The sequence below is a fragment of the Oncorhynchus nerka genome, linkage group LG2 (genome assembly GCF_034236695.1).
Source record: "Oncorhynchus nerka isolate Pitt River linkage group LG2, Oner_Uvic_2.0, whole genome shotgun sequence".
NCBI lineage: Eukaryota > Metazoa > Chordata > Actinopteri > Salmoniformes > Salmonidae > Oncorhynchus > Oncorhynchus nerka.
In genome coordinates this window covers 79,779,773-79,793,812 of record NC_088397.1, presented here as the reverse complement: position 1 = coordinate 79,793,812, position 14,040 = coordinate 79,779,773, and the positions used below count along the sequence as shown (strand labels likewise).

The window sequence follows — 14,040 nt, the reverse complement described above, 5'->3', positions numbered from 1 at the left end:
TGTATTATCCAGGTAAAGCTCATCCTAACCTGTCCCAGGGAGGGCCCCCACTACTGCCCAACCAGTACATCATGGGCCCAGGAGGCCTGCTGCCAGCCTACCCGGTAATGAGTGAGTGTGTGTGTGCATTAGTGTTGCACGGTATACCACAACTTAGGTACTTTTTCAATACTACAACATAAAAAACAGTTTGGAACTAGATTATTTTTACTTTCGGTACTTCTGTCAAATGTGTCTCACGTCATATATGGATTGAGAGGATCGTGTCTGTCTAGTAATTTGTCTGAATCTTCTTAAGGGGGCAGAAGTAAGCTAGTCAGTCTTCTTGCAAATGTGCCACTTTTGAAAAGCAAGCGACAGCATGCCTTCTAATGAAAACATCATACCTCCACTTCCCACAACTTGACAGAACTGGCTCCAGTTCCATTTATGTCCAAATGGCCACTTGTTGTTAGCGTGTTCAGCCCAGTAATCCATCTTCATGAGGCGCAGGCACTTCATCCAGACAAAAACTCTAAAAGTTCCGTTAGTCCTTTAGAAACATGTCAAACGATGTATGGAATCAATCGTTAGGATGTTTTTAACATAAATAAAACAATAACAATGTTCCAACCGGAGAATTCCTTTGTCTACAGAAAAGCATTGGAACGAGAGGTAACTCTGTTGGGAGCGCGCGTCATGAAACCGAGGCTCTCTGCCAGACCACTGACTCAGAGGTCTCATGAGCCCCTCCTTTATAGTAGAATCATTCAAACCGTTTTAGAAACTTCAGAGTGTTTTCTATCCAATACTACTACTAATATGCATATATTAGCATCTGGGACAGAGTAGGAGGCAGTTCACTCTGGGCACACTATTCATCCAAAAGTGAAAATGCTGCCCCCTATCCCAAAAAGGTTAAAGATAAAATTCTCGTTAGTCCAGCCACGGTGTCTGATTTAAAAAAATACTTTACAGCGAAAGCACCACAAACGATTATGTTAGGTCACCACCAACTCACAGAAAAACACAGCCATTTTTCCAGCCAAAGAGAGGAGTCACAAAAAGGACAAATAGCGGTAAAATTAATCACTAACCTCTGATGATCTTCATCAGATGACACTCATAGGACTTCATGTTACACAATACATGTATGTTTTGTTTGATAAAGTGCATATTTATACTTAAAAAATCTAATTTTACATTGGCGCGTTACATTCAGTAGTTCTAAAACATGCGGTGATTGTGCAGAGAGCCACATCTATTTACAGAAATACTCATTATAAATGTTGATGAAAATACAAGTGTTACATATGGAATTAGAGATATACTTCTCCTTAATGCAACCGCTGTGTCAGATTTCAAAGAAACTTTACAGAAAAAGCAAACCATGCAATAATCTGTGAGTACAGCTTTCAGACAACAAAGCAGCCAAAAAGATATCTGCCATATTGGGTAGTCAACATTAGTCATAAATAGCATTATAAATATTCTCTTACCTTTGATGATCTTCATCAGAATGCACTCCCATGAATCGCAGTTCCACAATAAATGTTTGTTTTGTTCGATAATGTCCATCATTTATGTCCAAATAGCTTCTTTTGTTAGGGCGTTTGGTAAACAAATCCAAAAGCGCGTTCCGGTCCCGCCGAACATCGGACGAAAAGTTTAAAAAGTTCCGTTACAGCCCGTAGAAACTTGTTAAACTAAGTATAGAATCAATCTTTAGGATGTTTTTATCATAAATCTTCAATAATGTTCCAACTGGAGAATTCCTATGTCTGTAGAAAAGCAATGGAACGAGAGCTAACTCTCTCGTGACTGCGCCTCAGAGCCTGTGGCAATCTTCCAGACACCTGACTCATTCCTCTCTCATCTGGCCCCCCTTCACAGTAGAATCCTCAAACAAAGTTATAAAGGCTGTTGACATCTAGTGGAAGCCTTAGGAAGTGCAACATAACCAATATCCCACTGTATCTACAATAGGGGCTGAGTTAAAAAAAAAAAATACAAGCCTCAAAATTCCTACTTCCTTGTTGGATTTTTCTCAGGTTTTCTACCTGCCATATGAGTTCTGTTATACTCACAGACATCATTCAAACAGTTTTAGAAACTTCAGTGTTTTCTATCCAATACTACTAATAATATGCAATATTAGCATCTGGGACAGAGTAGCAGGTAGTTTACTCTGGGCACCTTATTCATCCAAGCTACTCAATACTGCTCCCCTGTCACCAAGAAGTGACAGGGAGTCATTTTTGGGGGTATCTGTACTTTATTATTTATATTTTTGCCAACTTTTACTTTCACTACATTCCTAAAGAAAATCATGTACTTTTGACTACATACTTGGCTATATATGTATTATAAGTGTCCCTGACACCCAAAAGTACTTGTTACATTTTGAATGTTTAGCAGGACTGGAAAAGGGTCCAATTCCCACACGTATCAAGAGAACACGTGGTCATCCCTACTGTCTTACTATAGACAAATGCATCATTTGTAAATGTTGTCTGAGTGATGGCGTGTGCCCCTGGCTATCCCTAAAATGTCAAATCAAGTATATTTAAAAAAATTATTTAAATTAATTTTAGCAATTAGATTTTCTTTTTATACTTAAGTATATTTAAAACCAAATACTTTTAGACTTTTATTCAAGTAGTATTCTAATGGGTGACTAACTTTTACATGAGTAACTTTTTATTAATGTATCTATACTTTTACTCAAGTATCACCATTTTTTCACCACTGACTAAGTTTACATCTGTTGTTTACGAAGCATGTGACGAATAACATTTGATTTGAATATTGTGATACTACATCTGGTTTCAGTAACACTAGTGTGCGTGCGTGCAACTGTCTTACCTGTCCCATAAACTACTTTCAAAGCATGTCTTTTGTTATCTGGACTTACGATTCCTCCAATTGACTGTACTTGCCCTGTGTATTCTACAGCAGATCTATGGCTATGAGGACCTCCACATGCTGCAGTCCAGACTGCCTATGGTGAGTCTCAACCCTTTACCCTTCACTAATCAATGAAAGTGTTTGTGAAAATACAGGACAAGCATTAGGATGTCCTTTCTGATCCTGTCTCTGTGTAAAGCCCTCTTTGCAGGATTATTACGGAATCACATTCCCTGGCCCCACAGCACTCTCTGGCAGAGATGGGAGCCTCGCCAATAACCCCTACTCAGGTAAGCAACTCTGGCAGCGCTACTCTCAAACTCGTCGGTCAACTTATTGGAATCAGCCTATTGAAACAAGTTCCTGTCATTTTTTTGATTTGTTTGAAAATAGCATCCGACACAATCACAGACACTTAGCGGACACCTCCATGTCTCCCACCCCTTCTGCAGGTGAAGTCACAAAGTTTGGCAGGGGTGACTCCACCTCCCCTGCACCCCCCAGCAACTTGTCAGCCCAACAGCAGCCCCAACAAGGCCAGACCCAGGCCCAGCCTCAACCCCCTCAGCCTCAAGGCCAGCCCCAGCCTCAGGGCCACCACAGCAGCCAGCAGCAGCAGGCCTTCCTCCCGCCGGGCTACAGCTACACGGGCCTGCCCTACTATCCCGGGATGCCCGGCGCTGCCTTCCAGTACGGCCACACCATGTTCATGCCCCAGGGACAAGGGCCAGCCAAACAGCACGGTGTGGGTCTGGGTAACCCATCAGCAAGCCCCTTCCAGCAGCAGCCCAGCGGCTACGGCCAGCACACTTTCAGCTCAGGTCGGTTACAGTGAGATAGCGAGTAAGACGCACACAAACACCAACAATCTAGTCGACCTCTGAGGAAAGGACAGAGTTGATGTCAGTATGTTGTTGTGGTGTCCTCAGGGTATGAGGACCTGACCCAGGGCCAAGCAGGAGTGGACTACAGCAAAGGCTACAGCAACTCATCCCAGAGTCAGGCCAAATCTGCTGCTACAGGTGCTGGTAAAGGTACATCACCCATCACTTCACTGTCATCTTACCTACCATATGTCCCCCTATTGTTACCATGTTTGAACTATTTTGTCTCTTGAGTTGTCCATGTTTCTGTCTTTTTAATTTTTGAAAATTGTAACTGGTTCTCAGCTGACTTGCCTGGTTAAATAAATACATAATATTGTCAGTAATTTGTCATTTCAATAATATTTGATACATTATTTTGAAAGTATAGTGTCATAAGCTGTCCTGGCATGCTTTATGAGGCATTATAAACTAGGTGGTTCAAGCCCTGATTGGCTGAAAGCTTTGGTATATCAGACTATACCATGGGTATGACAAAAAAATACTTTTTACTGTTCTAATTAAGTTGGTAACCAGTTTATAATAGCAATAAGGGGGTATTCAGACCCTTTGCTATGAGACTTGAAATTGAGCTCAGGTGCATCCTGTTTCCATTGATCATCCTTGAGATGTTTCTACAACTTGATTGTAGTTGTGGTAAATCTAGCCATGAAGTCGAAGGAATTATCTGTAGAGTTTTGAGACACAATTGTCTCGAGGTACAGATCTGGGGAAAAGTACCAAAAAATGTATGCAGCATTGGCGGTCCCCAAGAACACATTCTTAAAAGGAAGAAGTTTGGAACCACCAAGACTCTTCCTAGAGCTGGCCGCCCAGCCAAACTGAGCAATCAGGGGAGAATGGCCTTGGTCAGGGAGATGACCAAGAACCCGATGGTCACTCTGGCAGGGCTCCAGAGTTCCTCTGTGGAGAAGGGAGAACCTTCCAGAATGACAACCATCTTTGCACCACTCCACCAATCAGGCCTTTTTATGGTAGAGCGGCCATACGAAATCCACTCCTCAGTAAAAGGCACATGACCACACACTTGGGGTTTGTCAAAAGACATCGAAAGACTTTCAGACCATAAGAAACCAAATTATCTGGTCTGATGAAACCAAGTACAGAGAGATCCTTGATGAACCTGCTCCAGAGTGCTCAGGACCTCAGACTGGCACGCTGTTTCACCTTCCAACAGGACAATGACACTAAGCACACAGACCAGACAACACGAGTGGCTTTGCGACAAGTCTGAATATCCTTGAGTGGTCCAGCCAGAGCCCGGACTTGAACCCGATCGAATATCTTTGGAGAGTCCTGAAAATAGCTGTGCAACAATGCTTCCCATCCAACCTCATAGAGCTTGAGAGGATCTGCAGAGAAGAATGGGAGAAACTCCCCAAATACAGATGTGCCAAGCTTGTAGCGTCATACCCAATAAGACTCGAGGCTGTAATCGCTGTCAAAGGTGCTTCAACAAAGTACTGAGTAAAGGGTCTGAATACTTATGTAAATGTGGTATTTCGGGTTTTAATTTACTTTTTATAAATCAGCAAACATTTCTTAACCTGTTTTTGCTTTGTCATTATGGGTTATTGTGTGTAGATTGAGGGAGGGAAACTATTTCATAAATTTTAGACTAAGGCTGTAACTTAACAAAATGTGGAAAAGGTCAAGGTGTCTTAATACTTTCCGAAGGCACTACCACACCTCAGGACTTATTGCTTAAGTAATTCTGTGATTTGAATGTTTTTTTTCAACTATAGTATTTTATATTTTGTCGTACGCTAGGCGGCATCTCTGTGACGTCAGGCAACACCGGGATCCCAGAAATCAGTGGCAGTGTTTACAACAAGACCCAGGTGAGATCTTTGATGTAGTCATGTTTGTATTTCTAATTTTGTTTAGTTCATTACAATACCAATTAGTCCACCAGGGCTTATTTCCCTAGGATAAGATACACAATAATAATAATCTCTTGTCAATTACAATTGAAATTCAAGTCCTTGTCAGGGCTTAACGGTGATGGCATTTGTTTCTCCATGTTTGTTTTCCACCAGAGAAACCTAATCGCTGACCTCTACTTTGCTCTCCTTCCGTCTTTCTCCAGTCCTTTGATAAGCAGGGTTTCCATACGGGGACTCCCCCTCCCTTCAACCTGCCCTCAGCTCTGGGGGGTCCTGGAGGGGCCCCAGGGGGCTATGCTCCTGCCCCCTTCCTCCACATCCTGCAGCCTGCCCACCAGCAACCCCACTCCCAGATGCTGCACCATCACCTGGCTCAGGACGGACAGGTAACACACACTCCTCTCAAACACTCATCTGCCTGTAGTGTACAAGGTACTGTATAAACTTGCTTTAACATGCCACACAACGGCACTGGTTAGATGGTGGTGGACAATCCTACAATGCGCTGGTGCGGTTGCAGGCTTTTGTTCCAGCCAAGCAGTATCACCTACCCGTCAAGTCTTCAATCAAGACTGATTTAGGTCAATCAGATATATTGCTGCTTGAACAAGTCTGCACTCATACAAGCCATCACATAGCCCACCTTTGGTTTATATTCCCATTACGTCTTTGTTGTGTATCAGTGTGGTACCTGTATCAGTGTGGAGTCAATCACCACCTTCCGGAGACACCTGAAACCCCACCTCTTTAAGGAATACCTAGGATAGGATAAAGTAATCCTTCTCACCCCCCCCCCTTAAAAGATTTAGATGCACTATTGTAAAGTGGCTGCTCCACTGGATGTCATAAGGTGAATGCACCAATTTGTAAGTCGCTCTGGATAAGAGCGTCTGCTAAATGACTTAAATGTAATGTAAATGTATCTTACTTGTGATGGTCATGTCCAGTTTGTGACGGTGTCCTCATCTCCGTTTGCAGGGCGGTCCTAGCCAGCGAGGCCAGTCTAGCAGCATCCAGCAGAAGAGCCAGGTCAACAAGTCCAGCTACGGCAGCTCCCCATACTGGGGCAACTGACAGGGTTGTGTGTCTGAGTGTATATACTGCAGCGTGCCCACCTATCTTGACTGATCAGACCATCGAAGGACAAACCATTTTACAGCACCGAGCTAAAACACACTACCCCCCCCCCCTACTCAATATTCCCCTTTTCAAATTTATGGCTGTTGTATGTAAAATATATTTATGTATGTATTTATACAGTATATATGTATTGGTAGGACATGAAATGTGGTTTTCTGCATTTGTTTTATTTTTTTGAAGGATGTTTTGTTTTATTTCAAAATGTCAGGAAGATGAGCATCAAAGATCATGAGAAGTAATTATGAAGTTGATGGTGAATATACTTGAACCAGAACAAGCATCATGTGGCGTGGATGATTTTTGTATGCATACATGACCCTGATGTACATTACTGCTAAGCATCATTTTTCATGGTGAAGCCTTTTTTTAAAGCTTTTTATTTGATTTTTTTGTAACTTCGGTCTCTCCCATCTGAACTCTTTTCTATTGAGGGTGACTTAAGTTGTTGATAGCTTGAGTTTTTTATTTTTCGCCCCTTTATTCCAACATTTGATTCCCACCTTTAGTTGGCTGACGTGTGACAGCCAGGCATTGGATGTCAATAACATTGGTTTAATCTTCATTGTCCAACAAATAAAAGTTCTGAACAGTTATGAAATATAAACGTATTTTATTGGATTATTATACAAAACATTGCAGGTCCACATGATACCGTACTGTAAACCAGTCACTCAGCATATTCTTGTGATTCAACACATGTACTCAACCATTGGTTTAGTCACTCAACTCACAGGGTGAAATAAACTCCTTTCCCACTTTGAAACTAAGATACAAAGGTTTGAGCTTTGAAAGCTTGCTTACATGTAGTCACAACATGCCTTGTACTTTGTTTAGTTATTCAAAGTTCACTAAAGTTCCATTAGCTCTGTTTGGGAATTGTCTACTCCGCATGACACCCCGTTTACCGGGCAACAATCTCAAGGATAAGCAAGCAGGGACTGTCCATGATTTGATTCATACATTTTTTTCCCTTAAATTTGCAATCTGCAGTTTCATGAATACCATGTATAACCATTTATGCAGAAGACAGGCTCTTAAAATGTATATTTCCAGTTGTAAACTACTGTACACAACCCAATTACAGAAAAGCAACAATACAGATTGTTAGGGATTTGAGTTGACATGATAAAATCACATGTATTTATATAGCCCTTTGTACATCAGCTGATATCTCAAAGTGCTGTACAGAAACCCAGCCTAAAACCCCAAACCGCAAGCAATGCAGGTGTAGAAACATGGTGGCTAGGAAAAACTCCCAAGAAAGGCCAAAACCTAGGAATAAACCTAGAGAGGAACCAGGCTATGAGGGGTGGCCAGTCCTCTTCTGGCTGTGCCGGGTGGAGATTATAACAGAACATGGCCAAGATGTTCAAATGTTCATAAATGACCAGCATGGTCAAATAATATGTCTGGGACAGGTAGCACGTCCGGTGAACAGGTCGGGATTCCATAGACGCAGGCAGAACAGTTGAAACTGGAGCAGCAGCACGACCAGGTGGACTGGGGACAGCAAGGAGTCACCATGCCAGGCATCCTCCGAGAGAGAGCATACTTAAATTCACACAGGACACCGGATAAGACGGGAGAAGTACTCCAGATATAACAGACGGACCCTAGCCCCCCGACACAAACTACTGCAGCATAAATACTGGAGGCTGAGACAGGAGGGGTCAGGAGACACTGTGGCCCCATCCAATGATACCGCCGGACAGGGCCAAACAGGAAGGATATAACCCCACCCACTTTGCCAAAGCACAGCCCCCACACCACTAGAGGGATATCTTCAACCACCAACTTACCACCCTGACACAAGGCCGAGTATAGCCCACAAAGATCTCTGCCATGGCACAACCCAAGGTGGGGGGGCAACCCATACAGGAAGATCACGTTAGTGACTCAACCCACTCAAGTGACGCACCCTTCCTAGGGACGGCAGGAAAGAGCACCAGTAAGCCAGTGACTCAGCCCCTGTAATAGAGTTAGAGGCAGAGAATCCCAGTGGAGAGTGGAACCGGCCAGGCAGAGACAGCAAGGGCGGTTTGTTGCTCCAGAGCCTTTCCGTTCACCTTCACACTCCTGGGTCAGACGACACTCAATAATATGACCCACTGAAGAGATGAGTCTTCAGTAAAGACTGAAAGGTTGAGACCGAGTCTGCGTCTCTGACATGGGTAGGCAGACCATTCCATAAAAATGGAGCTCTATAGGAGAAAGCCCTGCCTCCAGCTGTTTGCTTTAGAAATTCCAGGGGCAATTAGGAGGCCTGCGTCTTGTGACCGTAGCGTACGTGTAGGTATGTACGGCAGGACCAAATCAGAAAGATAGGTAGGAGCAAGCCCATGTAATGCTTTGTCGGTTAGCAGTAAAACCTTGAAATCAACCCTTGCCTTAAACAGGAAGCCAGTGTAGGGAGGCTAGCACTGGAGCAATAGAATTTTTTTGGGCTCTAGTCAGGATTCTAGCAGCCGTATTTAGCACTAACTGAAGTTTGCTTAGTACTTTATCCAGGTAGCCGGAAAGTAGAGCATTGCAGTAGTCTAACCTAGAAGTAACAAAAGCATCGATTCATTTTGGACAGAAAGTTTCTGATTTTTTGCAATGTTACGTAGATGGAAAAAAGCTGTCCTTGAAACAGTCTTGATATGTTCGTCAAAAGAGAGATCAGGGTCCAGAGTAACGCCGAGGTCCTTCACAGTTTTATTTGAGACGACTGTACAACCATTAAGATTAATTGTCAGATTCAACAGAAGATCTCTTTGTTTCTTGGGACATAGAACAAGCGTCTCTGTTTTGTCCGAGTTTAAAAGTAGAAAGTTTGCAGCCATCCACTTCCTTATGTCTGAAACACAGGCTTCTAGCGAGGGCAATTTTGGGGCTTCACCATGTTTCATTGAAATGTACAGCTGTGTGTCATTCGCATAGCAGTGAAAGTTAACATTATGTTTTCGAATGACATCCCCAAGAGGTAAAATACAGTGGGGCAAAAAAGTATTTAGTCAGCCACCAATTGTGCAAGTTCTCTCACTTAGAAATATGAGAGAGGCCTGTAATTTTCAACATAGGTACACTTCAACTATGACAGACAAATTGAGGAAAGAAAATCCAGAAAATCACATTGTAGGATTTTAATGAATTTATTTGCAAATTATGGTGGAAAATAAGTATTTGGTCACCTACAAACAAGCAAGATTTCTGGCTCTCACAGACCTGTAACTTCGTCTTTAAGAGGCTCTTCTGTCCTCCACTTGTTACCTGTATTAATGGCACCTGTTTGAACTTGTTATCAGTATAAAAGACACCTGTCCACAACCTCAAACAGTCACACTCCAAACTCCACTATGGCCAAGACCAAAGAGCTGTCAAAGGACACCAGAAAAAAAATTGTAGACCTGCACCAGGCTGGGAAGACTGAATCTGCAATAGGTAAGCAGCTTGGTTTGAAGAAATCAACTGTGCGAGCAATTATTAGGAAATGGAAGACATACAAGACCACTGATAATCTCCCTCGATCTGGGGCTCCACGAAAGATTTCACCCCGTGTGGTCAAAATGATCACAACGGTGAGCAAAAATCCCAGAACCACACAGGGAGACCTAGTGAATGACCTGCAGAGAGCTGGGACCAAAGTAACAAAGCCTACCAACAGCAAGGGCATTGAAGATGAAACGTGGCTGGGTCTTTCAGCATGACAATGATTCCAAACACACCGCCCGGGCAACGAAGGAGTGGCTTCGTAAGAAGCATTTCAAGGTCCTGGGTTGGCCTAGCCAGTCTCCAGATCTCAACCCCATAGAAAATCTTTGGAGGGAGTTGAAAGTCCGTGTTTCCCAGCAACAGCCCCAAAACATCACTGCTCTAAAGGAGATCTGCATGGAGGAATGGGCCAAAATACCAGCAACAGTGTGTGAAAACCTTGTGAAGACTTACAGAAAACATTTGACCTCTGTCAGTGCCAACAAAGGGTATATAACAAAGTATAGAGATAAACTTTTGTTATTGACCAAATACTTATTTTCTACCATAATGTGCAAATAAATTCATTAAAAATCCTACAATGTGATTTTCTGGATTTTTATTTCTCATTTTGTCTGTCATAGTTGAAGTGTACCTGTGATGAAAATTACAGGCATCTCTCATCTTTTTAAGTGGGAGAACTGGCACAATTGGTGGCTGACTAAATACTTTTTTGCCCCACTGTATATAGTGAAAACAATAGTGGTCCTAAGACGGAACCTTGAGGAACACCGAAATTTACAGTTGATTTGTCAGAGGACAAACCATTCACAGAGACAAACGGATATCTTTCTGACAGATAAGATCTAAACCAGGCCAGAACGTCTGTGTAGACCAATTTGGGTTTCCAATCTCTCCATAAGAATGTGGTGATCAATGGTATCAAAAGCAGCACTAAGGTCTAGAAGCACGAGGACAGATGCAGAGCCTCGGTCTGATGCCAGTAAAAGGTAATTTACCACCATCACAAGTGCAGTCTCAGTGCTATGATGGGGTCTAAAACCAGACTGAAACATTTCATATACATTGTTTGTCTTCAGGAAGGCAGTGAGTTGCTGCGCAACCACTTTTTATAAAAACGTTGAGAGGAATGGAAGATTCAATATAGGCCGATAGTTTGTTATATTTTCTGGGTCAAGGTTTGGCTTTTTCAAGAGAGGCCTTATTACTGCTTATTTTAATGATGCAATGAGCGTGCAACTAGCTGCAGTCATTCCTGGCTCAGGGAACTTCAACGGTAACTATCCCCTTTTACAAAGCATTAGCTGCAATTCTAGCCACATGGAAATACTCTGAACCAAAATAAATGCAATTTGTGACAGATTTTACTAAATTAGTCAATTGAAATAAGGTATCTGTATTCCATAGATTAGGGCCTAATTTAGGAAGGCCACAAAAAATTATGAGATTTCCATACCCAACTACAACATTTTCCGTCAAGATAGAACTGCCAAAGGGGGATGAGTTGCAATCTACTGCACAGATAGCCTGCAAAGTTCTGTCATACTTTCCAGGTCTATACCCAAACAGTTCAAACTTCTAATTTTAAAAATGAATCTTTCCAGAAATAAGTCTCTCACTGTTGCCACCTGCTATCAATCCCCCTCTGCTCCCAGCTGTGCCCTGGACACCATATGTGAATTGATTGCCCCCCATCTAGCTTCAGAGTTCGTTCTGTTAGGTGACCTAAACCGGGATATGCTTAACACGCCGGCAGTCCTACAATCTAAGCTAGATGCCCTCAATCTCACAAAATCATTAAGGAACCCATCAGGTACAACCCTAAATCCGTAAACATGGGCACCCTCATTGACATTATCCTGACCAACTTGCCCTCCAAATACACCTCTGCTGTTTTCCATCAGGATCTCAGCGATCACTGCCTGTATCCGCTATGGGTCTGCGGTCAAACGACCATCCCTCATCACTGTCAAACACTCCCTAAAACACTTATGCGAGCAGGCCTTTCTAATCGACCTAGCCCGGGTATCCTGGAAGGATATTGACCTCATCCCGTCAGTCGAGCCTGATCGTTCTTTAAAAGTAATATCCTCACCATCTTAGATAAGCATGCTCCTTTCAAAAAATTGAGAACTAAGAACAGATATAGCCCTTGGTTCACTCCAGACCTGACTGCCCTTGACCAGCACAAAAACATACTGTGGCGGACTGCAATAGCATCGAATAGTCCCCGCGATATGCAACTGTTCAGGGAAGTCAGGAACCAATACACGCAGTCAGTCAGGAAAGCAAAGGCTAGTATTTTCAAGCAGAAATTTGCATCCTGTAGCTCTAACTCCAAACAGTTTTGGGACACTGTAAAGTCCATGGAGAACAAGAGCACCTCCTCCCAGCTGCCCACTGCACTGAGGCTAGGTAACACGGTCACCACCGATTAATCCACGATAATCTAAAATTTCAATAAGTATTTCTCTCCAGCTGGCCATGCCCTGTGGGGGTACCACAGGATTCAATTCTCAGGCCGACTCTTTTCTCTCTATATATCAATGATGTCGCTCTTGCTGCGGGTGATTCCCTGATCCACCTCTACGCAGACAACACCATTCTGTATACTTCTGGCCCTTCCTTGGACACTGTGCTAAATAACCTCCAAACGAGCTTCAATGCCACACAACACTCCTTCCGTGGCCTCCAACTGCTCTTAAACGCTAGTAAAACCAAATGCATGCTTTTCAACCGTTTGCTGCCCGCACGACCAGCATCACCAACCTGGACGGTCCTGACCTAGAATATGTGGACTATAAATACCTAGGTGTCTGGCTAGACTGTAAACTCTCCTTCCAGACTCATATTAAACATCTCCAATCCAAAATCAAATCTAGAATCGGCTTTCCATTTTGCAACAAAACCTCCACTCATGCTGCCAAACGTACCCTAGTAAAACTGACTATCCTACCGATCCTCGACGATGTAATTTACAAAATAGCTTCCAATACTCTGCTCAGCAAACTGGATGCAGTCTATCACAGTGCCATCCGTTTTGTTACCAAATCATCGTATACCACCCACCACTGCGACCTGTATGCTCTAGTCGGCTGGCCCTCGCTACATATTCTTCGCCAGACACACTGGCTCCAGGTCATCTATAAGTCTATGCTAGGTAAAGCTCCGCCTTATCTCAGCTCACGGGTCACGATAACACCACCCACACGTAGCACACGTTCCAGCAGGTATATCTCACGGGTCATCCCCAAAGCAAACACCCCATTTGGCCACCTTTCCTTCCAGTTCCCTGCTGCCAATGACTGGAGCAAATTACAAAAATCGCTGAAGCTGGAGACATATTTCCCTCACCAACTTTAAACATCAGCTAACCGATCGCTGCAGCTGTACATAATCCATCTGTAAATAGCCCACCCAATCTCCCTACCTCATCCCCATACTGTTTTTATGTACTTTTCTGCTCTTTTGCACATCTGCTCATTTATCACTCGTGTTAATCTGCTAAATTGTAATTATTCGCTACTATGGCCTATTTATTGCCTACCTCATGCCTTTTGCACACTGTATATTGACTCTTTTTTTTACTACCGTCATTGGCTTGTTTATTCCATGTGTAACTTGTCTGTGTCACACTGCTTTGCTTTATCTTGGCCAGGTTGCAGTTGTAACTTGTTCTCAACTAGCCTACCTGGTTAAATAAAGCTAAAATATATATCCAGAGCATCCCAAAACATGCTCAATGGGTAACGAGTATGACGACCATGGGA

At 43.1% G+C, this 14,040-nt stretch overlaps 1 protein-coding gene across 2 annotated transcripts in view; it reads left to right on the top strand.

The window, feature by feature from the left end:
- The window catches only part of LOC115143219 (ubiquitin-associated protein 2-like), a 29,858-nt gene extending 22,458 nt beyond the window's left edge, over positions 1-7,400 (top strand). For both annotated transcript variants that reach the window (XM_029683387.2, XM_029683379.2), the window contains exons 20-27: positions 13-104; positions 2,935-2,985; positions 3,086-3,176; positions 3,339-3,707; positions 3,816-3,920; positions 5,541-5,611; positions 5,860-6,042; positions 6,635-7,400. In XM_029683387.2, the coding sequence (XP_029539247.1) occupies positions 13-104; positions 2,935-2,985; positions 3,086-3,176; positions 3,339-3,707; positions 3,816-3,920; positions 5,541-5,611; positions 5,860-6,042; positions 6,635-6,730 (1,058 nt within the window). In that variant the 3' untranslated portion in view covers positions 6,731-7,400. The remainder of the gene's footprint in view (positions 1-12; positions 105-2,934; positions 2,986-3,085; positions 3,177-3,338; positions 3,708-3,815; positions 3,921-5,540; positions 5,612-5,859; positions 6,043-6,634) is intronic.
- Positions 7,401-14,040: the final 6,640 nt, after the last annotated feature.